Here is a 26,632-nt window from a genome sequence, read left to right on the forward strand (position 1 = left end):
CCATTTGACTTTCAACTGTGATCAGTTGTGGTCATTTTGATTAGTTCAGCATAAAAAGAGCTTTCCTGGAGCATTTCAGTCCCTGGGATAAATAATTTGACAGAGTGATCATTATATGCATGTGACCACAATATCACAAACTCGCCACAAATGTGAGGGTGATTCTTTTTAATACCCACCGTAAGTGATCGCATACCCTCTGTTCTCCGCTGCATAAGAGGTGGGGAGGAGAAACAGCAGGACACTAAACTTAGCAGTGAGAGGTTGTGGGGGGGTCATGTTGGGGCAAGTCTGATCATTGGTGAGCAGGCTGAGTTACCAGTACAGCTAGAGAGCTGACCACACTGTGCTCTCATGCTTATTGTGGTCAGTTTTTAATAGGAAAGCAGAGGGACTGACAGGAACATCAGGGATTTCATACAAAGAGAGCAATACAAAGAGGACAGGATACTTTGTCATACAAGTTCACGGCACAGCACTCGCCTATCAGGAATATGAAATGCCGGGTTTACATATGCTTTAAAGCATAACATCTTTTGGCATACAGCCATTTTCTGCTTTTCTTCCTGTATTCTTGATAGACATGTTCTAGGTAGATGAGTGCAGGGGTATAAAGGGCTAATTTCATGCATTGATTAAGAAACTTTGCACCAAGATCATTCTCCCCGCAGAATTTTAAAATTAATGAAATGCAACAGGGCACATTTTGGAGGCAAATTCGCATGAAAAGGCAGTTTTATTCAAACTGCTTAATATGCATTTGATGTAAACAGCTATGCAGCTGTATTTGATGCTGTTATGTACTGCCAGGAGCTTGGAAGGAGCACCTGTTGGTATTGGGGCAATTGATAGTATAGCAGCTGAAAGGGCTATTATCTGCTTTAGTCACTTTCTGCCAAGGTAAGTAAAGCTAATTACGGGACAAATCCTAAGTCCTGCTTAAGAATGTTGCCACCGTTTTATATAATGTCTAAACTGGGATTTACAGTTGATTAGAAATGTTCTGCACAATTTGCCTCATGTATTTGTGGTTAGCAGGTCTGTACATTATTTCCAATACTTCATCCTGCTCTGGCATACCACGTGTTGTAGGAGATTTCATCTGTTGCCATATTCATTATGTTACAGGGAGAGATTTAGAGGATAGGACACATTGATAAGCCTGAAAATGTAGTGTTGGCCAACAGATCTGTACATGGAGGTTTGCTGCTTTTCAAACACTGCAGTCATCAGCAGCAGATCATTTTTATTTTTGTCAGTTTTATTGAATACGTTTGTACTGTACAGGATTTGCAGGAATAGGCAGTTTTAAACTCATGCATGGGCTGATAGAAGACGTTTGTGATTAGGGACAGAGAAAAACAAAGCATGCAAGGGATTTCTTCTCCATCTCTGCATGTTGTCTGCAAGCAATGCAATAGTGTTTCTCTTGCAAGGATAGCGAATACAAATGTTTCAGTATGGTAGTTGACATCTTGGAAGAGGACTGTAAAATGATTGTCGTGTATATTGATTGTGTATTTACATTATATTGCTGAACGTTTTGGGCCAGCCCTCCAAATCATTGGATTCAGGTGTTCCAATCACCTCCATGGCCACAGGTGTATAAATCAAGCACCTAGGCATGCAGACTGCTTCTACAAACATTTGTGAAAGAATAAGTTGCTCTTAGGAGCTCAGTGAATTCAAGCATGGTACCGCGATAGGTTGCCACCTGTGCAATAAGTCCATCCGTGACATTTCCTTGCTACTAAATATTCCACGATCAGCTGTTAGTGGTATTATAATAAAGTGGAAGCAACTGGGAGCAACAGCAACTCAGCCACGAAGTGGTAGGCCACGTAAAATGACAGAGCGGGGTTAGTGTATGCTGAAGCGCACAGTGCGCAGAATTTGCCACGTAAATTGACAGAGCGGGGTCAGCGCATGCTGAAGTGCACGGTGCGCAGAGGTGGTCAACTGTCTGCAGAGTCAATAGCTAAAGACTTCCAAACTTGGTGTGGCCTTCAGATTAGCACAACAGTGTGTAGAGAGCTTTGTGGAATTGTTTTCCATGGCTGAGAAGCTGCACCCAAGCATTACATCACCAAGTGCAGTAATAAGTGATGATCAACTGTTAGTCTTGGTTCACACTAATGTGATTTGCACTGCGACTTTGCCAGGCGACTTGAGTACTACTCTGAAGAAACTTTAAGGGAATGCCTGTGTAATCTTTCTGTAATATCGAATCCAAATCACATCAATATAGATGAGGATTCAACTTGGAGGTGATTTCAGTTAAAATCTACGGGCACAAGATGGATAGAAGTCGCCTTGAAGTAGTACAGGAACTTTTTCTAAAGTCGGAGTGACTTCAGTAGTACTAATTAAGACAGTTCTCATTGACTAACAGGGGATTTCACGTCATGCGACTTGTGGTCTCACAAGTCAGATCCCAAGTCACGGCAGTGTGAACTGAGCCTTAGTGGTATTATAACAAAGTGGAAGAAACTGAGAACAGCAACTCAGCCATGAAGTGGTAGGCCATGTAAAATGACAGAGTGGGGTCAGTGCACGCTGAAACATACAGTGCTCTGAATTCGCCAACTGTCTGCAGAGTCAATAGCTAAAGACCTCCAAACTTTGTGTGGTCTTCAGATTAGCACAACAACAGTGTGTAGAGAGTTTTATGGAATGGGTTTCCATAGCCGAGCAGCTGCATCCAAATCTTACATCACCAAGTGCAATGCAAAGCGTCAGTTGCAGTGGTGTAAACTACCCCGCCACTGGACTCTAGAGCAGTGGAGACATTTTTCTCTGGAGTGACGAATCACGCTTCACTGTCTGGTAATCCGATGGACGTGTCGGGGTTTGGCGGTTGCCAGGAGAATGGTGCTTGCGTGACTGCGTTGTGCCAAGTGCAATGTTTGGTGTAGGGAGAATTATGGTGTGGGGTGGTTTTTTTATGGGTTGGGCTTGACCCCCTTAGTTGCAGTGAAGGGATCTCCTAAGGGAACGCCTAAGGCTCCAAAGGCATACCAAGACATTTTGGACAATTTTATGCTCCCAACTTTGGGGATGGCCCCTTCCTGTTCCAACACGACTTGTGCACCAGTGCACAAAGCAAGGTTCATAAAGACATGGATGAGCAAGGTTAGGGTAGAGGAACTTGACTGGCCTGCAGAGAGTCCTGATCTCAACCCGATAGAACACCTTTTGGGATGAATTAGAACAGAGACTTTGAGCCAGGCCTTCTCGTCGGACATCAGTTCCTGACCTCACAAATGCTGTTATAGCTGCAAAGGGTGGGCCAACTCAATATTGAACCCTACGGACTAAGACTGGAGTGCCAATAAAGTTCATGTTTGTGGAAAGGCAGGCATCCCAATACTTTTGGCAATATAGTGTGTTTATCTCTACAGGGAGAAAATTGTGTGCTCCTCTTGTTTGTGATGCTCGCTAGGTGCTGCTGGCAAAACTTTTAACTTAAAAATAATTTTTTTGTTGTCGGTTTCATGCTGCTTCCTCTGTCTGTTCCAAATGTGGGCCTTCTACTTCTGTCTATTCCCAATGTTGGCCTTCGATCTCCAAACTATGAAATCCCCCTGGAAAAATGTTCTCCTCATATATTTTTATCTGTTACTTTTTAAAGTTTTTATTGCTGTCTGTGTCCCTGTTGGGGTGATTCACTGTCTCTAATTGTCCGATCACCATTGTCACTAGGAATAAAAGTAATTGTAAATTCAAACACTTTAGTTGCCGCCAGAACTGAAATAGAGGAAATTTTCCAATAGGGACACCTACTATGACAACTGTCTCCTAAGAGGGGATATCTGCCATCCTCGAAAGATAGCCTCTTTCCTGTTGAGTCTACAGGACAAGGACAAGTGAAATCTCCCTAATGAGACAGATGGCAAAAAAACTGACAGAGGTTTTAACCCTCCCCTACTAGATCCAAAAAAAAATGGTTGTGACTTTAGATATGCCTTACGTTTTTATTGTCTATGTCCCTGCTTGGGAGTTTCTCCCCAATATTTGTTCCGCTGACCAAGGTCTCAGGAGTCGAGGATAAATCATCAGATGGGGTTGAAAGTTCTGGAGATAACCGTGTAAGCACACCATCCTGCCTGCATGCCTGAGCTTGAGCGCAAATGGATTTCAGGAAGTAAATGCTACAATAATCAGCTGCTTAGTCAAGATTGCCACAGCCAGAATCACTAGGGGGTGTTTTTACAGCAAAATAGAGCATGGATACATGGATGGAACGATTGGGGTGTTTTGCTTTTGAATATTAAAAACTAATTAAATAGCGTTTTTGGCTTGTGGTGCTCAGTTGGAGCGTAGTTCCACTTTAAGCAGTTCCTATCACCCCCCCCCCCACACACACACTCACAAAATGGTCATATAGCATAAAGCCTAGTTTTAGCAAAATCCAGTTTTTACTATTAATGCGGATCAGAAGTGCATTGTTTATTACTTTTAATAGTGGATTCAACTTCCAGTTGTCCAATCATAACCATATTCTGCTTTCCTCACTCTTCAATTTTCAGCAATGATACTTGCAGCACTTGTACCAAACCAAAATTATGTGCTGACCTTTACTGCTCAGCTCTCTCTAATAATTTCAAATGTCATTTCATGCTGATCCAATTAACCTCTAAAGCCTCAGGTAAAATAACCTCATGGTTTTGAAGAATTTTCACCTTGACCTTTTCCAGTCTGATTACATTTCCAAAAAAAAAAAGAGAGAGAAATGTTGTGGCCTCAAAATAAAAGAAGTGCAATTAAACAACTGTTTTGGGCAAGTGGTTAAAGTGGAACTCTAGTCAGAAAATTAAGTCCTGCTAGATCACTTCAGGCTGTCCCCTTTTGCATGTAAAACCTTAAAAGTGCCTATGTTTAAAATCCAGTAATACACTGTCTCACCCTGCTCTGCACATGCTCAGTTGATCTCTGTTAGGCACTGTGCTTAAAATGTAGAGGCTGATCTGCTGACAGCCTAAAGATTTATGTTGCTCAGGGTGTCTGGGCAAAATGTCAGCTTCCAGCAAGAAGACACAGGAACAACGCTGGAGGCAATTTAGCATGGTTATTAACCACTTACCCTCCTGAGGATTTACCCCCCCCCCCCCCTTCCTGAACAGGCCATTTTTTGCGTTATGGCGCTGCGTTACTTTAACTGACAATTGTGCGGTCATGCAATGCTGCACCCAAGTGAAATTTATGTCCTTTTATTTCCCCACAAATTGAGCTGTCTTTCGTATTTGATTGCCTGTGCGGTTTTAATTTTTTGCGCTATAGTAATAAAAAAAATAAATGTAAGTAATAAAAAAATAAAAAAAACCCGACCATTTTAAGAATTTTTTTTTTTTTACTTTTTGCCATTAAACATGCCCAGTAAAAAAATTTAAAAACTAATTTCTTCATAAATTTAGCCAAAATGTATTCCGCAACATGTCATAGCTAAAAAAAAAAAAATCCCAGTATGTGTAAATCAATTGGTTTACATGAACGTTATAGCATTTACAAATGACGTTATACATATCGGGATTTTTTTTTCTACTAGTAATGGCGGCGATCAGCGACTTTTAGCGGGACTGCTGCGAATATTCTGATACTGGGGGGAACTGACTTGGTATCACTGACATCCCCAGAGACACCAATACTGTGATCAAGGCTAAAAAAAGCACTGACACTGTACTAATGGCACTGGGCAGGAAGAGATTAATATGAGGGGCGATCAAAGTGTTAACTGTGTAGGGAATGTTTTACTAGGAGGCGGGGTGTGTGTGCTTCACTGTAAGCACACTGCTCTGGATGGCTGTGATAGCCAGCAGGAAGGAAGACTGTAATCAAAACAGTCTTCCTCCCCTACCATACACCTCCACAACTTGATGGTCCTGTAGTTTTTTTTTTTCATTAAAGTGCCAAAGACAGAAGGTGTGTGTTGTTTTTTTTTTCTTCCCTTAATGCATTCTGTGCATTAAGGAAAAGAAGGAAAAAAAACACCTGGGTGCAGTTACCCCCTCAGCCCCCTAATACCTGACCCCCATTTTGATCCAGCGTTGTACATGAGAGCAGGGGCTCTCCTGGGTCGATCTCTCCTCATTGGCTTTCATAATGGCTCCCTCTGCTGCCAATCACAGCCAGTAAGCAAATGAGGAGAGAGTGGGGGTGTGTGGCCGAGCCAGTGTGCGTGTGGACAATGTCTTGCTATTGCGGACACTCGGCAGGGGGGAGGAGCCAGGGCCACGAGCAGGGATCCCAAAAAAAGAAGAGGATCGGGACTGCTCTGTCCAGAACCATTGCACAGAGCTGGTAAGTATACCATGTTTGCTATAAAAACAAAACATTTAGAATCACTTTAACGTTTTACTGTGTTTTTCTATCTCCTTGCTGTGTCTTCAGTGAGCTGCTGAACAACTTCTGTTTTCTTCCTTGCTTTTGTTTGTTTGGGATGCACAGCGCATGTTAGTTGCTGCCATGGGCATTGCTCTATGCACAATAAAATTCTATAGTCCTTTGCCCACAGTCCTTTGCCCACCGTCCTTAGTCCATTTCAGAAGCAAGCAACGGTGGCTATTTTATTACATATGGTGGGACCCCATGAAAACTTATGTAGCTGCTCTATAACTGGAAGAAAAAAAAATTCATACATACTTGAATAAAAAAACTTTCAGTGTCTAACTTGGGGGGATGGAGGAAGAGGCTGTATTACCTAGGCTAAATTTGCACTGGAATGCACAGCTGCTGGAGAGCTTTACTTCTCAGCACATTTTTCACTGCAAAATTGCACCATATTTGGGATGCCATTAAGAATGAATAGTACTCAAGCCCATGTTGCATGTTTTTTGCTGCAATTCCAAGTTGCTTAGGTGTAAATGGGGCCTTCGTGCCGGTTCACATCAGGAATTGCACTGGAATGTGCTCCGCTGAATGATTCCTAGATAGATTCCTAACAACACCCCAAATGCAGATAAAAAACACAGTGCAGGCGAATGCACTTCATTTGCAATCTGCCTTTGGCGTGTCATTACATTGTAATGTACATCCAGTGTGTTTTGAACACATTGCGGGAAATGCACATGGTACAACGGTTTCTTGCAATGCATTCCGGTGTGGACAAGCACTTAGAAAGGAGGCTGCTGGGGATGGATGGTGAAAGTCTGCTGGAGCAAGGAATAGGGAAAGTATTAGCCCATTCCTCTGCCCATAGATTTAACGACCATGTAGCCCTTGCAGTGTGATGGGGCACCACTGAAAGGTTATCTTCCTTTTTTTTTTTTCTTTTTTTTTTTTGTGCCCCACGTTAGGCATTGAATTCTGATTTCAGAAACCTTTTGTTTTTCTTCTCCTTTTGCCTGGTGCCTAAATTTAGATGTGAAGTATCGGGGTGTGTTGTGATGTTTCACAGCAAGCAGCAGTTGCGCTTTCATATTTTCACGCACTACTTGCATCTGTTGAGCCAGCTGGCTTTTTTAGAAGGCTTTTACATACTGCTTGCTGAAAGCATTTTTTTCAATGCAGATTCAGGATGCTTGTGACTTCATATAGTGATGCTTTAAACAATGCGTTATTTTTAATTTCTAGACAAAGATCATATTTCTTCGGGAATTATGTGCTCTGGCAATACTGGCATTTCTGTTTTTTACTTTGCGTCCACCAGTTATGGTTTGGTAATGGTGTAAAAATGCTCATTGAACATAGTTCATGGCGATCTGTAGGAGTTTGGTTTGACCTTGTAGAGTGGAAAGCATTGCAGTTTGTGAAGTTAGAAAAACAATCTTTGGTTAATGGAGCATCTCTAAAGTACCTCTAACATTCTGTGGATATCTTTTGTCTACCCTGAAAAGAGGCAGCTGTACGCTCTGTTTGGGGTGTAGTTTCTCAACAGATTCCATGTGCTTTGCTATCAGTCAGCGGTGTCTTCCCTGCACCAAAGTCATTGGGGGAATTAATAATGGGAAATATTGTGGTTTGAAGTATTGTGCAAAGGAACATTTTTTGGAAAGTTTTTTTTTTTTTTTTTTTTTTTTTTTGTGACCCGTACCCTAAATTAATGATGTTATAATACAAGTCTTATGCGGTGTTGTACAGCCATGCCAAATCTTCATAAATATGCAATACAACAGTTTCTATAAGTGTCCAATTGCCTGTGCCAAATAATATGAGGCAGTTTTACTAATGTGCCAATTTAAAAACCATTGTAAAATATTCACCATTGTACCATTTCCACAGTGCTGTAAGGGCCAGAACGCAGTGTGGGTAAGCCATGTTTTGTGCACTTTTCCCGCACCACATTTAAAGTAACCTGCATTTGCAACCTGCAGTGGGTGTCAATGTTACAGACATCCTTCTGTACCATGTGATTGGTTGTATGTGCATGCTCTACATATGCTGTGGTGCAGTACGATTCAGCCCATTGGGCTCAAATTGCACTGCATGCAAATAGCACAGGATTGCTATAGTGAGGAGGTATGGACAGAGATGATTAGCACTGCAGCAGGAAAAGGAGATGCATATGGACAGCCAGCCAAGGTGAAAAAGTGTGTGTGTGTGTCATTCAGCTGACAGGCTGAATGTAAAAAAAAGAACAGATTCCCACTGTCCACACAATCAAGGTGGATGGAGGAATCCCCCCTGCTGGGGCATTGCATTCTGACAGTGAGTCTATCCACTGTTAGAATACACTGGTTAGTGTTCAGCTTTTGCTGAAGGATCAAGTTGGAAAACGATTGACATCTGTCAAACAGGGAGGGCCACACACAGATCAAAATTTGGCCATCTCCTGCTGAACTGGATGAATTTAAATCCGCTTGTACCTAGCTTTAGGATGAATCCTGCAGAAGATTTTTTTTGGATTTGCGGCAAAATTTTGGCACATACCAGAATAGGCACGCTTGAATCCGAAGCACCACCACCAGTCTGTCAGTCTTTGTTAATCTCACTTACAGTGCCTTGAAAAGTATTCATACACCTTGAAATTTTCCACATTTTTGTCATTTTACAACCAAAAACGTAAATGTATTTTATTGGGATTTTATGTGTTACACCAACACAATGTGCCACATAATTGTGAAGTGGAAGGAAAATGAGAAACGTTTTTACATTTTATTTTTTTTTTTTTACAAATATCTGAAAAAGTGTGGTGTGCATTTGTATTCAGCCCCCTTTACTGATATACCTAACTAAAATCTAGTGGAACCAATTGCCTTCAGAAGTCACCTAATTAGCAAATAGAGTCCACCTGTGTGTAATGTAATCTCAGTATAAATACAGCTCTTCTGTGAAGCCCTCGGAGGTTTGTTAGTGAACAAACCGCATCATGAAGGCCAAGGAACACACCGGACAGGTCAGGGATAAAGTTACCATGGGCCTCTTGGCTGTTTCTCTGATTAATGCTCTCCTTGCCCGGCCTGTCAGGTTTAGGTGGACGGCCATGTCTTGGTAACCCTGCTTTAAACGTATCCACAACTTTATCTCTGACCTGTATGATCACGTGGTAAAAGGCCGCTGTGATTGGCCTTTTACCTCATCACGTGATCAGCTGTCCCTCCCCGAACTGGACAAACGCGCTGTAGCCGTCATTCGGTTGTAACACGGTTGGCAAGTGGTTAAATTAGTTGCTTTGATTTTATTGGAAATCTTATCAAGAAGGAATGCATTAGTGGAAATGAGCTCCACCCAAAAAGGGAAGTTCCGCTTTAAGGACTAGTCCTCTGCTCCCCATTGAGGAATCCACCACTTAGGTGATTGGAAGCAGAAGTTCTCACCATCCCAGACCACCCCCCCAGCCTTCTATGACACGTGACCCATTCACAGGACCATTCACAATGTGCAGCACCACTCTCGGATGTGCAGTAAAGCCGCAAGCTGTCACAGCTGGGTACCCACGCTTTAGATGCCAGCGTCGGGCACCGAGGACGGTCGGTGAACTCGGCTGTGGTGAGCACATCGCTGGATCGAGGGACATGTAAGTGGCTGTTTTTTTTTTTTTTTTTTTAAGCTGCCAGTTATAGTTTTTAGCTGTTGATTTAAATTTTTTTCACTGGAGACTGAAGCTCCGCTTTAGGGACCCATATACACAGGCTTTTAAGGCTGTTATTTGTGTCAGTAGTGTTTAGCTCTCTCCGTACATATCAATGAGAATGCCAGAGTAGTCTGATCCAGCCTAGGAGTTCAACTGCAGGTCAGATCAGACTCCAAAGCATCTTATACACATCTGAAATCCTGTAGTCGGTGCCCATATACACAAGCCCTAAGGCTAGGTTCACACCTATGCAGGTTGCTTTGAGCCGTTTCTTCATTGCGTTTTGCATTTTTGCACCTGCGTTTTTTTATGCGTTTTTGCAGGAGGGTTTTCTTTTTTTTTTTCTTTTTGCTAAGCAGATTTAAAAACATGGCAAAAACTCACTACAATATTTTCTGCAGCGTTTCCAGTGAAACCTATAGAACCAAAAACTCATCTTTTTGCATTTAAAAAAAGTCCCTGACCATTTCCAAGAAATGCACCGGGTGAAAACACGGAGATGTGAATGTGTCCCATAAGAAATCATGTTAAATGGACTGTAGTGCGCATAGGTGTGAACCTAGGGTAAGAATGTTTTGCACACTGTCAGGTGCCTGTGGATGTGATCACAGTACTCAACTGGAGGGGGGGAGGGGCCTCAGACATCTGCCACTCCCAGAAGTACTACAGAGTCACTTTGAACATTAATAGATAAATTCTGATATACTTTAAGGCTCCATGCACAGTAGCTCAAAAAATGCTGGACAAAAAACATTGGTAAATTTCAAGTTTTTTTTTAGGAGCGTTAGTGTTTTTACAGTACATGTAGGGAAAAAAAGAAATTCTAGAAAAAAAGCTCTTATGAGCATTTTAGTAGCATTTAGAAGCTTTTAGTGTTGTTTTTTTTTTTTTGGCACTGATCAGTGTGCCCTGATGATCAGTGTAGCCCCAGCAGTGCCACCTGTAAGTGTCCATCAATGCCAGCTGTTAGTGCTCTTCAGTGCCACCTGCCAGTTCCCATCAGTGCCTACCAGTGCACATCAATGCCACATATAAGTGCCCATCTGAGCTGCATTTCAGTGTCTCCTATCGGTGCCAGTCAGTGCTGCCTATCAGTGCCGTATGAGTGATGCCTGTCATTGCCCATCAGTGCCACCTGTCAGTGCAGCCTATCAGTGCCCATCACTGCAGCCTCATTAGCGCACATCAGTGAAGGAGAAAAATCACTTATTTACAAAATTTTATAACAAAAACTAAAATTTGTTTTTTTTACAAAATTCAGTTTTTGGTTTGTTTAGCAAAAAATAAAAAACCCAGAGGTGATTAAATACCACCAAAAGAAAGCTCTATTGGTCTAAAAAAAAATAATAAAAATTTCATATGGGTACAGTGTTGCATGACTGCACAATTGTCATTCAAATTGTGACAGCGCTGGAAATTGGCCTGGGCAGGAAGGGGGTATAAGTGCCCTGTAAGCAAGTGGTTAAAGAGGTGCACCCATAAAAAGAACACTTAAAAATACCTGTCCATGTTTAAACAAAAATTCCCCTAGCTCCTCACATACCTGTACTTACCTCATCATCCAACAGCTGCAGTCCTGTACTCTCTATAGCTTGGCTAGTAAAACTAGTGTGAGGCTGCTGACTACTACGCACAAATGTCCTATAGATTTGCAGGAGGGCCCTTTCACACTGATCAGTTTTTCAGTAAAAATAAAAGCAGAAGAAAAATACGTAAAAATGCATCACTTTAAATCCTTTTGAACTCTTCACGCCGGTCAGCTCCGTTTTCAGTTGCATTTTTGGCTGCTTTCACACTGCTCCATTGTAGAAACTCAGCTGAAATGTAAATGACTGGTGTTAAGAGGTTTTACCATTCCATGTTTTTTTTTTTTTTTTTTTTTTTTTTTCAAAATGAAAAAAAAAAATTGGCCTTAGATATGCTTTGTGATTGTTAGAATATGACTGACTAAAACAATCACAAAGTCTGTCAGTGAGCTAAGAAATTCAAAGTTGGGCGCAATGGGGTTGATTTGCTAAAACGGGAGAGTGCAATATCTGGTGCAGCTCTGCATAGAAACCAATCAGCTTCCAGGCTTTTATGTCTAAGCTTAATTGAACAAGCTGATTGGCTACCATGCACAACTGCACCAGATTTTTGGCTTCCTAGTTTCAGTAAATCAACCCCAAGCTCTATGTAATTAACATGGTTGTCTCCACACACACACATAATTGGAAATTATTCATGAAAGCAGTGTTTTTATAGCTTTAGCACGCTTGATCTCATGATTTCCATTTTGCCATTCTTTTTCTCACATGTACATCTGAAAACCTTTTATTATTCCTCTTTAATCCTTTGGGTAGAGTTGACCTTTATTTTAATAAACTGGGTTTATTTTTATAAAATACATTTAAGTATTTATATATTATACTGATATTTTAAAACCTACAATTCAACGAAGCAGGTATTTCATTCAAAGTTAACTTTTTTTCTTTTCTAATCCTTTCCATTGTAGGTTACCACCTGGCCATGTGTTCTGCAATGAAGACACTATCCTTCCTTCAACCGAATCTGCACATAATGAGCATTCTGTAAACGAAGAGGAGTATGCAAACAAAGAGGTGTGTATTTGAATTTACTGAAAACGTAAGCACAGGCCCACACTAATGTTCCAAAAGACTTGGAGCCAGCTCCAAAAAGTAAGGAGCCAGCACCAATGGGCTTTAGATTTTACATCTTGTGTAGGTAGAAGGGACTATTTTGCTCATTACATTTAGGGCCTGTGTTAATGGGTTTACTTTCTGCAGGCAACTTTTTCATTCCTATAGACTTGTGTAAAACCTGCTTTAGATTAGTTCACTAACAGTGACTACAAGTAGGACATTTTCAACACACTTGTCCCAGTGCTGAGAGTTGCAGCTCCACAGGTCTAGCCTGGAGTGGTTCTAGAGCATTCTCTGCAAATGGGAGAGAACAGAGATTACAACATGGACTTTAGGGAATTGGGTACATCCAGGTGACAGGTGGAAATACATTGCCAGGAGCAGAGGTCATATTCCTAGCCCTTGCACAGTGCATCATAATTACCAGGGGGCTTTCAGTTGCCATGACAGTGACTCAAATTTGCCCAGCCTTGTGGTAAGTCTTACGAGCCTCAAAAAGTTAATCGCCAAAAAAAAACAAAAAGCCATGAATGCAGCTTTTTAACCACTTGAGCTCCAGAATGTTTTACCCCTTTCATGGTCAGACCATTTTTGTTATTCAGCACTGTGCTACTTTAACTGGCAATTGCTCGGTCATGCAATGCTGAACCCAAATTATATGTATATCATTAGTTTCAAATAAATAGTGCTTTATTTCGGTGGCATTTGATCACCACTTGGTTTATTAAGTTTTTTTTATTATATAAATGAAAAATTTTCCAATCTAATCTAATCAAAAAATCAAGTTTCTGCATTAATTTGGGCCAGAATGTATTCTGCTACATGGCTTTTAGTATATATGAATTGGTTTGTGCGAAAGTTGTAGCATCTACAAACTATGGTATATATACTGGAATTTTACGTAGCTATGATGCTATACAGTGATCAGCGACAGCTAGCGCCAGATTGCCTGTCACACTATCACAGTCGCTGGTTGGGAGGTACACTAGCTGACACTGACATCAATAGTGACACTAATACAGTAATCGGCGTCAATACTGTATACTGTCACTGTATTAAAGACACTGGATGAGAAGGGTTAACTGCCTAACAAGTGTAATGTGTGTGTCATAGGTGCTGCTTTTGCTAAGATTTGGCTGGTTTGCATCCTGCTCTGCAAGGAGAAGAAACTGCTGAATTGCTACTCTGTGTACAGAGCCCTGTGTTTGTAAACACAGGTCTCTGGGCTGTGATTGGACACAGCAGATCATAACTCATTGGCTGGGACCTGCTGACAAAATTCCACTGTATCCAACTGCAGCATGGGACAACAGGGAGCACGTGCATGCACGCCCCAACCCAGAAACAGGCTCGCAACGTTTAGGTCGCTGAGCCTGCAGCTGCTGCCCTGTCACAAATTTACTGTGACTAGGCGTCAAGTGTTAAAAAGTGATTAAATGTATTTTTAAAATACAGCTAGTGTAAGTTCCTGAACTTGTTTAACAGTGGCGTTCTATAATCTCCTGGGCAGTAGCACTCAAACTTAGGAGAGGGAAAGACTAGCGTTAGATCCAGTTAGACTCTACTTGATGCGTTTGTGCTGAGAGGAGAAGAAAACAAATGAGTAGAGGAGCAATAAGGTGTTGCTTTCTTGTTCAGTCAGCGGGCTGTATTTATTGTCCTTGACCCTACTGTTGCTGCTAATGCAGTAGAGAATAAAACTTTTTGGTATGTTTTCTGGCAGGGTTGCCTGGATCACAAAACTAGTTACAGAGAATTGCAGGTATTTTGGCCGGAAAACATTTCCTATATGTGTATTTTTGTTGTGTATTTATCTAATGTCTTGATAGTTTTTTTAGTATACTGTTGCAGTTACTGTAATTCACATTCTTAAAATGCTTGGGATATGGTTCACCCTTTCACGTTGACATTGCACAGTCCATGAACTTTAAACACTTCCCTTTTTTTCTTTGAATTTCCGGTTACACTGTGTACAGTGGGATTGGACACTGCATTCGCAAACTGTAGGCCAGCCCTGGTTAACCCTCCTCCTTCCAGTGTCCCAGGCTGATGTATGTCTTCCCTTCAGCTCTGTTGTGTGACTGACAAATTTATTTTTGCTAGCACCTTTTTGTTTTTCACAGGAATTGTAGAAATTCTTAAGTAGTTAGGTTATACTGGTTGGGATACCGGCAAATAAAAAAACACTTTAAAGGAGAAATATGGCCAAAGTATCACACTCCTTTGACCTGCTTTTAGCTGACAGTGGTGTAAAACCCACTGAGGTCACTCAGACAGCCCAGGCTTTTGATCAATTCTGACTTTACAGTCTGGATCTACTCAGTTGCCTGGACTGGCAACTGGCTGTCCTAGGTGGTTGGTGTGTTTTTACTTCTTGTTGCTGAGAAAATCTTCCTATATTTTTGACTACTTTCCCTTTCGGCAGACTGAGAAATCTACTCCCTATGCTGGACTGCGATATTCCCTTCGTGACCACACTGTCTTCCTTAGAATCATGATGTTGACTTTTGGATCCCCTCTTTTGATGATCCTTCCTTTCTACAGTGAGGTTTCTGCACTTGTGTGCCTCTTTTTCTTGCAAAGAAGTATACATTGCTTGAGGGCCAGACTCTTATCCCTGTTCTGTGACTGAGCTGTCATTTTCTGTGGAAGTCTCCTTTCGATTCCTTCATCCTTTCCATTGTCTAGAAAGTTGTGAATATTTCTAGTACTAGGATTCCTAACTCTCACACCTCAACAAAGGATAATGCACTTTACAGGGGTAGGTTGGAGGATTCCTAGAAATCATATATTTAATTCTGGTGCGGCAGGTTACAGTGTGGCTGAAACACCTCTGGGTGTTGGTTGGAAAGACTTCTCATCCTTCTGGTTCTGGTGATCTTCTATTCCACTTTGATTTATGATTATCCTCATCCCCATCTACTTTTTTCAGGTGGTGTTGCTCATCCCACCCTCAATGTTAGTACCCCTCATTCCTTTCCAGATATTAAGGGTTTTATTTTCCTTCTTCATTTGAAATTTTAGGTTGTGAGAACTCTCATATATAATATAATCTTCTTAAGAGATTAGTTATCTGTTGGGTAACATCATGGACCTTTCTCTCCCTGAAGCCAAGGGTTAGAGGTGTTCAGCTTAAGTATCTAGCGGTTGACTGGTCTTTTTTATATGGGTTTGTCTTGTCTTTCCAAACTTTCTTTTCTTGAAATAAAGGGTGAGGTGTGCTACTCCTTTAGCTTTTCCATCAGTTTGCTATTGGTGTTAGTATGTCCATTTGATTTTTTCCCTTTGGGATAGTTGTTTTTTTTTCTATGGAACTTGACACAGTAAACATTTTTTTCCCCTGGTTGGCCATTTTTTCATCCAGCCTTTGTTCAGGTATTGATTCTTTCAGTTACTTTTGTAGTATGTCCACCTCTGTTGCTTCTCTTAGTGGGTATTGCCCACCCCTCAGTTGGATTCCTTTTTGGGTGTTTCGACTGTATTAAAAATGTTTGCCATTCCTGTGTCTTGTCAATGGACAATCCAAAAAGATTTCACTGCTAGTACAAAAAAAATCTTAGTCTTTAACTCGATTGAGGGACATGTGTAAAGTAATGGTCAGAGGCAAGGTTTTATGGGGGCTGCCTTAGTGTTTTTTGTTTTCCACTCTCTTAACCTCCTGTAGGTGATAGTACAACTGTCCTAGGAATTGCTGCGTCTGTCAATTAACTTAAAGCATTATCTGGGATCATTTAAAATCCTATTTTCATTTCACCATTGTATTTGTTATTTCTAGCCTACTCCTATTAATCTGAATGATTTGTAAGTTTATAAACTTACTTTGATGATTCTTGCACATTTACTTCCTGGAATTCTTTGACATGTATTCACTATGCCCTGTGAGTAGGGACTGCTGTATCACACATTTCACAGAGCCTGCCTACTGAACTCTAGAGGTGCTGAGAGGAGGAGTTTCAGGATGCGGAGTCAGTCCAGGAATCGCAGTTTGTAGACAGCAAGGTAGTATGAGCTATGTAGTCCTTAGAAATTGAACATAAACAGCAGAGCAGAATTTGCAAAGCATGCAGGGAATCCAGGAAGTTATGGAATCATCACTCATAACTTGAAAGGAATTTTTTCAATAAGCTTGTATTGGATTGTCATTTAATAATGTCCAGCAATGAAAAGCATTGGATGAATGAAAGATGTGCCTCCTCTGTGCATACAGTGCTTTTCATTGCAGGAAGTTATAGTACCGCTTTTATGAATGGAAGAAGGGGGCAAGAAGGGTGAGCATAGTTGGCACTATTGCTTAAGTGTCTCTGGCAGGTCCATTAGCTCGTGTTAACCCCACAGCATTGGATGATTGCTGCTGCAAGGGTATGGAGGAGGCAGAGGAATAAAGATTTATATGAAGAGAGCAGCCATCGGTGCAAAGGACACTTCTCATGAAATGAAAGTACTATCCTTTTGTGCTGAGTTAAAAAGAAAAAAGACCAAACAAGAAAACCAAACTTAAGCTTTAAAGAAAAAGCATTTATTGCAAGTACAAAAATCATTTATTTTCTCCTTTTAATTGAAAGACACAGCTGCATGTTAAGATCTTGAATAATGGGTTATTATGCCACCTGCAGTGTAGGACACTAGGTACAACAAAAAAAACACCTAAGGCATGCTTAGGTAGGAGGGAATATCCTTGGCTGGTGTACATTTTTTTTTAATACAAATTCTTCTGTAGCTGGCTGTATTATCTGAAGGCTAAAGACTCTGTCCCTCAATGGACTCCCAAGAACAGGATTTTGTAAATGTCACTGTGACCAGTATTGGCAGGGCTGACTGTGCGAGTTGACCTATATGCAAACATTAAACTGATGTGTGCTTGAAATGTTGTTTTACAGGATTTTGAAATTCTGTGTAAACATTTTAGACATCGTTCCCTGTAGCTAGCAAAACACTTACTTTGATCATGGGCTGCCTGAGGCTGTTCTCATGAATTTAGATGATACAAAGATGAAGAGCGAATTTGTTCTTTGTCACTTCCCCTTAGAATATGCTTTGCAGCAGCATCTTTTTGTTCCGCCTTTGCAGATGACCTCCAGTGTGCAAGCAAATGACCCCCTGGGCTCAGTCATAACTGAATTAAATGTGTAGGAATGTAGACATCTTGCTTAAACAGTGTTTGTTTTTTTTGTTTACCATTGTGGCGTAAAGCATAAACTGTTACTGTTGAGGCTTTTTAAAGTAGCAATCCAGTCATAATTATTAAAAAAAAAAACAATGGCGATAATTTGACAGGTGTGCAGTGGCAAATACTAGGCCCCGAAGGCATACTAACAAGGTGGAATTTGTGACATCGCCTACCTTGGCCAACCCAAGGAAGCCTTATATTCATTGAAAAAAGATACAGGAAGCTTGTACCGCTACCTCTTAAGCCCCGTACACTGCTAGTCTCACATCGAAAGTGAAAAGGATACTAAAGATACAAAAATTCTCCTATGAAAGAATAGAATTTCGAAAGTGATGTCATGTATTGTATTTGTATTGTTTTTTCAGACTACTGTACTGATTAAACGAAAATCGTACGATCTGGTATTGTACCAGAAAAATGTTTGCGCTTGTCCCTTCGGATACTATCGGATAATTGTCGTGAATGGCTCTCGAAAGCTGTGTACTAACAATCCAATTATTGGATGATTGGTCCTCGTACAAAAAATTTTCGTACAATTTTCTTAGTGTGTACGGGGCATTACTGTATGTAGCTATTGCTACTACAGGATGTTACAGAACACCCAGCAGCCTCGTCGTTCTGTGGTAATAGCTTGGCCCAAACAAGCTATTTTAAAGTGAAATTAAAGCTACAATTTCACTTTCATTGTATAGAGAGAGGGAGGTCTGCCTCAGTATATTGTTTTATGAGCAATTTAAAAATGTATGAGCTGTTAACGCAGATTATTTTTGTGTTCAAACTGTGTAGGAGGTTACGGAACAGCCAAAGACTTCAGAAATAGTAGATTCTCTATCATCGGGGCAAGTGGGAGAAGATCTGCTATTGGAAGACTGCACAAAAGATGAAAAGGTCTTTTTTCTTTGATTTCCCTAGTAATGAAAAAGCAATGTTGTATTCTGTTTTTATGTTTTCTCTTTTTAAGGCTACTTTCACATTTATCTGCGAGAACCCTAGTGGGGGTTCCCAATGATTAGCTGCAGAAAGCAACCCTATTGAAAACAATGGGTGGCTGCTGGCTCCCTCAGCTAATTGTGGTCGCTTGCATGTAATTGCTATGCGATGATCAGCCCTGGATGCAGACAGTCTGTGTTCAGGGCTGATCACTCATAGGTGATTGCTACATAGTGATAACATGATGCTTCGCTTGACAGGAACCTTGCATTGTAATATGGGGGAGAGCAGTGAGTTATATGTAGTCCTTAAATTGTTTCTCAGGGGCCACAAAAAGCATCAGGAAAGCGAAATGAGGGAATCTTTATACATCTCTTCATTATGGGTACTGCCACTGGCACAGTCTTTATTCATGTTCATGCAAAGCTCCCCCATTGGTTCCCAAGCCTACTTTCGAATACAGTCTTGGGTTACTTGAATCCAGAGGGAAGCTTGGGGCTCTAGTTTTTGTCAAGTCAGTTTTTACACTTTTTGGGTCAGCCCCCAATCTGCCCTCCTAATTGCCAAGTATACTTCTGGAGCAGGCCTAAATCTTAGTGATAATAAACCCAAAAGCAAACATTTTATTATATTGCAGCTTACCAATTTTTAGATGTGATGGTTAAATTCGTTTTCTTTTTTTAGGCTTTCTTTCGTCTATTTTCGTCTGGTGATCCAGCCAGTAACTTTTTCAAAAGAACAAAGCTCTCTTACAGATTTATTATTTACAGGGATGAGACAAACCATTTACCACTGAAAGTGTTGCTTGCAATGGTCCGCTATTTTTAAAATATATGTAAATCCCAAAAGGAGAAAAACTGTAACTGCTTGTGTAACTGCATTGTGAGCTGGAGTTAGGCTTCAGTTTGTTAGTGTTTTTAAATCTGCTAGCACATCTAACACTCCCCTCAGACTCCCTTCAGAAAACAATCCAAAGAAAACGGGTGTAGGCATCACATCAAATGATTGGTAAGCTGAAATATATTTTTAGTTTTGGATTTAAAGGAGAAGCTTGGCCAAAGTTCTGCACTCCTGTGACCCAGATTCAGCCGTCAGTGGGTTGAGGTCCACTCTCAGCTGACATAGAGCCTGTCCAGGGTCTGCAGGGAACCCAAAGGCAATGTCTGGATATGCCCCGATGCCTGAGCCAGCCGCTGCTGCCCCCTCCACAGTCTGGTGCTCCAGTGAGCACTGGAGGGGCAGAGCACATAGCATTGACTGACAGTCCCCACTCCCAAGCTCAGAGCGGACCTGGGAACTAAGCGACCAGTGATTTTCTCAGTTTCTGTGTAGAGCCAGTGCGAGACAGATGCAGCATTGGATTGATGATTGATTTGACCTAGATAAGCAGCATTTTGTTTTTTTTTGGGTGGGGGGTGGGGGGGGGGGTTGTGCACTTCTCTTTTAATATCGCTTTAATGCATCCACCGCATCTAAGGATTGGTAAGCTACAATATATTACAATTTCAGTTTGCTGTTTATTACTGCTCTAAGTTTAAGGTGTGCCCGTAGACATAAGATGACTCTTAAATAAAATATAGTGCTTAGGAATAAATATTCATGCAACTTTGATAAGTATACGCTGCAGTCCTAATTTGTGAACCAATAACACAAAAACAAACAATACCATGTGGACCGCGCATAAATTAAGTGTATTAAATTTGACAATACATGAGTAATAATGCTTCAGAAAAAATGACAGGTGCTCAATCTGTGCCCCACATGGATGTGCACTCAGCGTTAGCTGTGGACCACCTATCTCTATGTTGGTCTTAAGCGCTTTGTTTAGGACTAGCCCAGTGCATGATGGCAAGAATGGCACCAATATTCATTCCTGGGAATCATGCGATCTGGCTGATAGTAACCAATAGAATGATGACCAGCCTGGATATAAATGACAGTGTAGTTTCAAAAGAGCCTTTTTAAACTTTCTTCTCTCCTCCCAGGCAGTATATCAAGTTTCGGCATGTGAACAGAAACCAAAGCAAAAATCCCATAGTGTAAAACCATAAAAAAAACTTTAATGATGGGAAGAAATTATAAGAATAAAATTCACAAGCAAAGTGGCCATAACCTTGCACTCAGTGTATTCAACCTTGCTGCCTGTGAATAGGAACCAAGATGGCCGCAGTGTTCCAGCATGCGTACCAAAAGGCGGAAATGACGTCAGCAGAAATTGCGTCTTCAACCCTCGACCCGTTTCGATCAATGGATCGTCATCAGGAAGTGCTTCCTGATGACGATCCATTGATCGAAACCGGTTGAGGTGGTCCACGGCTAACGGTGAGTGCACATCCATGTGGGGCACTGATTGAGCACAGAAGAGCACCTGTAATTTTTTGCACGAAGTTCACCAATTAGTATTCAACACTTGGGCACTTTATTTTTCTGAATTTGGACTGAATGTTACAATTATTCACTTTGTATATGTGAAGCATTATTACTCATGTATTGTCAAATTTAATGCGCTTTAATTTATACGTGGTCCACATGGTATTATAAGATGACTATTTTGTGTGCCCTTAGCAATTTCCTAACATTGGGGAGTTATCTCCTCCCCACCCCTCTACCAATTTCAAGAAATAATGCTGTTGTACTGACTGGAAGTCTTAAACTAGCTTTTTCTTCTGCTGCTATGGAAGAGCAGTGTCTGAATGTCTGCCACTTGTAGAAACAATGCTTGTCAGATGACTGAAAGATATTTCAGCAGTTAAGTTGTTTCCTCTCTTTGAACGACCTTGTAGGATTTTGGACAGCTTAGATTTTTTTTTTCCTCCTCCAGTAGCTATCTCATGTTCAGGCTGCTGCTTGAAAATTTTAGGAGGATTATTATAATGTATAGAGAAAATAAGGTGTTTAATATTAAACCACTTTTTGTTGAGGAAAAGAACTGCCTTTTTTTTTTTTTTTAATTTCCCGCGCTCTGCATTTACCATCTATCTAAAGGTGTTTATGGTCCTCTACTATCTGGGAGACAAGTGTTCTTCATTCATGTTTTGTTGTCTCTCATTTGATAATTGCATCAGTGTTTTTACATTTGCTTTATATGTTCAGTATGTTTCTTTTCCCTTGCGCACACAAAGTTTTTCAATAAATGCCTCAATTTTAATTTATTCCTGTTATACATGTTTGATGTCATTGGGGGTGATTTACTAAGACTGGTGCACACAAAATCTGGTGCAGCTGTACATAGTGACCAATTAGCTTCTGATGTCAGCTTGTTCAATTGAGCTTTGACAATAAAAAGTAGAAGCTGATTGGTTAGTATGCACAGCTGCACCAAATTGTGTGCCGCAGTTTCAGTTAAAGCGATACTAAAGGTCTAATTTTTTTTTGTTCCTTGTAAGATAACAAACTTTTCTATACTTACAGTGGTTTTGCACAGAGCAGCCTGGAGCTTTCTCTTCTCAAGTCCCCCGCTGGCTCCCCTGGCTTCTCCCTCCTGTCGGGTGGCCCCAAAGCAAGAAACTTGCTATGGGAGCACCTACTGCTCAGTTTGTCCATTCACACACAGAGCTGTGACTTGGCCCCACCCCATCTCTCTCCTCATTGGCTGACTGGCTGTGATTTGACAGCAGTGGGAGCCAATGGCTCCCTCTTGCTGTCTCAGCCAATGGGGAGGCAGAGACTGGGACAGCCGAGGATGTCGTGCACATTGCTGGATCGCGATCGGGCTCAGGTAATTATTGAAACACTGCTGCACACATAAGGTTTTTTTACCTTCATGCATAGAATGCATGAAGGTTAAAAATCCTTGAGCCTTTACAACCACTCTAATCTCCCCCATTGTCTCCTTCTGTAAAGGGTACTGTGCCTGGGCACTGAGGAGTGGATTTAGGTAGGCTGTGCACATGTTTCCTATGGGGAAATGACAACTACATTTCCAATGATTCGATGGAAAAGCATGGACGCGGTGGACGGCTGGTCAACAGTGCTGTGCTACATAGAGGTGCAGTAAAATTAGGGTTTGTAAAGCTGCCAATCAGAGATTGTGATTGGGTGCTGCGCAGTCATAGCCGTCCGCAGCAAGCATGTCATTGCTCTTCTGCGCACTAAACAGCGGAGGAAACGTGCCTGGAAGTAATTTCTTCATAGGGAAAATAATGGTGCCTGGAAGCACGAAATGGAAATGCCCCTAATGAGGGTGGTTGGGGGCTCAGAATGATTTAAAAAATGAACTTTAAACAGAAATGAGGATGTTTTAAGGAAGAGGTAAGCAAGCAGATTTCTGATATAATGTGCTGCCTGTATGGAGTTCAACTTGAATTGACTGCTGACTTCCTGAAGGTATTGGCCAATTTTTTGTTTAGAATTGATTTATATTGACGTTTTGTGTTTGCACAGGACAAAAAAACAGAACCGGGATTATATGTACCTCTGGACGATATTGACATTAAAGATGTGGAAAAAGCAGCTGTGAACCTGACTACCAGTGTTGAAAATATTTCCAGTTCATCTACCTCAGAGATTCCTCCAGTTCCACTGCCTGAGTAAGACTTTTTTTATTTCGTTTTTTTAGTAAAGTAAACCTAAACTTTTCATGTTGTCCTATTTGATGTGTAGTGTATAAATCTGCCAAGTCTTTACAATACTGCATACGCAGCAAAATCTGAAAGCTAAATTACTTTTGCTTTCCCTCGGGCCTTTGCAGTCCACTTGTGCATGTTTTTATGTATGGCTTTAAAAAAAAAAAATCTACCAAAGGCACTAGATCTTCTAGCATTAATGGAATGGGATATTAAAGTAGAGCTATTGGCAAAACTCTTGATAATGCTAACAAATTAACAAATAGATTGAATCTTGGGGACACAGACTGCAATAATAACCTGATAGGTGTTCTAAACCATCTCCACACTGTCAAAAACGAAATCAAAATGTTGCCTTTTAGTTATACTTTAACCACTTGCCTACCAGGCACTTATACCCCCTTCCTTACCAGGCCAATTTTCAGCTTTCAGCGCTGCCGCACTTTGATTGACAATTGCGCCGTCATGCAACATTGTACCCATATGAAATTTTGATCATTTTTTTCTCACAAATAGAGCTTTCTTTTGGTGGTATTTAATCGCCACTGGGCGCTTTACTTTTTGCGCTATAAATTAAAAAAAGTGCAAAAAATTTGAAAAAAAAAAAAAAGTTTATTTGTTTCTTTTATAAAATTTTTCAAACAGGTATTTTTTCTTCTTCACTGATTTGCGTTGATGAGGCGGCACTGATGGGCACTGATAGGCGGCACTGATGGGCACTGATAGGCAGCACTAAAGGGCACTGATAGGCAGTACTAATGAGGTGGCACGGATAGGCGGCACTGATAGACAGCACTAATTAGGGGTCACGGATAGGCGGCACTGATATGCAGCACTGATAGGCGGCACTGATAGGTGACACTGATTATGGGTACTGATAGAGGGCACTGACTGGCATCACTTCTGGGCACTGACTGGCGGCACTGACTGGTGGCACTGACTGGCAGCACTGCTGGGCTGCACTGGTGGGCGGCACTGCTGGGCACCACTGGTGGGTGGGCACAGGTAGGTGGCACTGGTGGGCACAGGTGGGTGGCACTGGTGGGCACAGGTGGGTGGCACTGCTGGCACATGTAGGTGGCACTTCTGGGCACAGGTAGGTGGCACTGCAGAGTGGCACAGGTGGGGGCACTGCTGGGCACAGGTGGGGGCACTGCTGGGCATGGGTGGGCGGGGCTAGTGGGCGCACTGCTGGGAGGAACTTGCGGGGGTCACTGCTGGGCACCGATCATCAGGGCACTGATCATCAGTGCCCTGATGATCGGTGCCGATCCCCGCTCTGACAACTGCCGGTTCTCGGCAGTACTTTCCTCACGATCTGACAGCGTGAGGAAAGTGCAGCCGAGAACCGGCACTTGCATTTCCCTGTGATCAGCGTGTCATTGGACACCGCTGATCACGTGGTAAAAGGCCGGTGGGATCGGCCTTTCACCACATCTCGTGATCAGCTGTGTCCGTAGGACACAGCGATCACGGAGATCGCCGGGTGCGCGCCCCCTGGGGCGCGCAGGAGAGCGCGTTCTGGGAGGACGTCATATGACGTCCACCCAGAACTAGCCGGCCGCGGTGCAGCCGTCATTCGGCTATGCGCGGTCGGCAAGTGGTTAAAGAACTCTTCTATAAACAAACATTTATGGCCTTTCTAAAGTCAGAACTGTTTAGGGCTGTAAATATAATGTAGTACAATTTGGTCTCTGAAACTTGGGGTGCAGCTAATATGTAAACAAGCTGATCTAAGCTAAACTCTTATCACTGCCTGCCCTACTTTAAACTGATGAGGATAATGGGAGCTGCCATTGCTAGTATTTTTACAATCTACCATCTCCCTATCATCATATATTATTCTGTGGTTTCATTGCTCAATCACTGTTCTGCAACAAACTTGCAGGTCAGCAGTTGACAAGCTGCATGCCAGTTCCAAAAGGTACTTGCTATATGGTGAAGTCATAAAATGAGCACAACAAATAGGAAGCTAGCAGCTTCCAAACAAAGTCAGCGCTGGTGGCTTCCTTACTTGTATCATGACAGCTTGAAAGAACATGAACAGCAAGGTGTCAGGGAAAGGTGTGGTGTTTTTTCTTTGTTACTTCTATACTGAGGTTCTGTAACATTGAGGTTGGGTAGTTATGCAGTCCTTAGTTTAGTAGTTATTTAACCACTTTAGCTCCTGAAGATGTTATCCCCTTCATGACCAGGCCGTTTTTCGCTATACTGCACTGCGCTACTTTAACTGGCACTTACACGATCATGCAGTGCTATAACCGAAGGAAATTTATATAATGTTTTTTTCACACATCACCACTGGGTGTTTTTTTTTTGCTGAAATAAATGTATATTGAGTTGTTTGTGTGAAAATTATAGAGCCTACAAACTATGGTATATATGCTGGAATTTTTTTGTATACTACTAATGGTGCCGATCAGTGACTTATAATGGAACAGCGGGAGTGCGGCGGGCAATCTAACACTAACTGCCAATGACAATCCAGGGATCAGTAATCATACTATACACTGTCATTATACTAATGACACTGGCTGGGAAGAGGCTGAACATTTTAGGGTGATCATGGGGTTAAAGTGATCCTAACTACAGTCAAGTCCATAAATATTGGGACATCGACACAATTCTAACATTTTTGGCTCTATACACCACCACAATGGATTTGAAATGGAACAAACAAGATGTGCTTTAACTGCAGACTGTCAGCTTTAATTTGAGGGTATTTACATCCAAATCAGGTGAACGGTGTAGGAATTACAACAGTTTGCATATGTGCCTCCCACTTGTTAAGGGACCAAAAGTAATGAGACAGAATAATAATCATAAATCAAACTTTCACTTTTTAATACTTGGTTGCAAATTCTTTGCAGTCAATTACAGCCTGAAGTCTGGAACGCATAGACATCACCAGACGCTGGGTTTCATCCCTGGTGATGCTCTGCCAGGTCTCTACTGCAACTGTCTTCAGTTCCTGCTTGTTCTTGGGGCATTTTCCCTTCAGTTTTGTCTTCAGCAAGTGAAATGCATGCTCAATCGGATTCAGGTCAGGTGATTGACTTGGCCATTGCATAACATTCCACTTCTTTCCCTTAAACTCTTTGGTTGCTTTTGCAGTATGCTTGGGTCATTGTCCATCTGCACTGTGAAGCGGCGTCCAATGAGTTCTGAAGCATTTGGCTGAATATGAGCAGATAATATTGCCCGAAACACTTCAGAATTCATCCTGCTGCTTTTGTCAGCAGTCACATCATCAATAAATACAAGAGAACCAGTTCCATTGGCTGCCATACCTGCCCACGCCATGACACTACCACCACCA

The 26,632-nt window shown here is 41.7% G+C and overlaps 1 protein-coding gene across 2 annotated transcripts in view; it reads left to right on the top strand.

Annotated features, from left to right (window-relative positions):
• Positions 1 to 26,632, top strand: part of SUCO (SUN domain containing ossification factor) — a 139,904-nt gene that overhangs the window by 33,200 nt on the left and 80,072 nt on the right. For both annotated transcript variants that reach the window (XM_089668878.1, XM_089668879.1), the window contains exons 2-4: positions 12,504 to 12,609; positions 18,605 to 18,706; positions 23,132 to 23,277. In XM_089668878.1, the coding sequence (XP_089525004.1) occupies positions 12,504 to 12,609; positions 18,605 to 18,706; positions 23,132 to 23,277 (354 nt within the window). The remainder of the gene's footprint in view (positions 1 to 12,503; positions 12,610 to 18,604; positions 18,707 to 23,131; positions 23,278 to 26,632) is intronic.

The sequence above is a fragment of the Staurois parvus genome, unplaced genomic scaffold (genome assembly GCF_062004578.1).
Source record: "Staurois parvus isolate SC_StPar_1 unplaced genomic scaffold, SC_StPar_1.0 ptg000066l, whole genome shotgun sequence".
NCBI classification, from domain to species: domain Eukaryota; kingdom Metazoa; phylum Chordata; class Amphibia; order Anura; family Ranidae; genus Staurois; species Staurois parvus.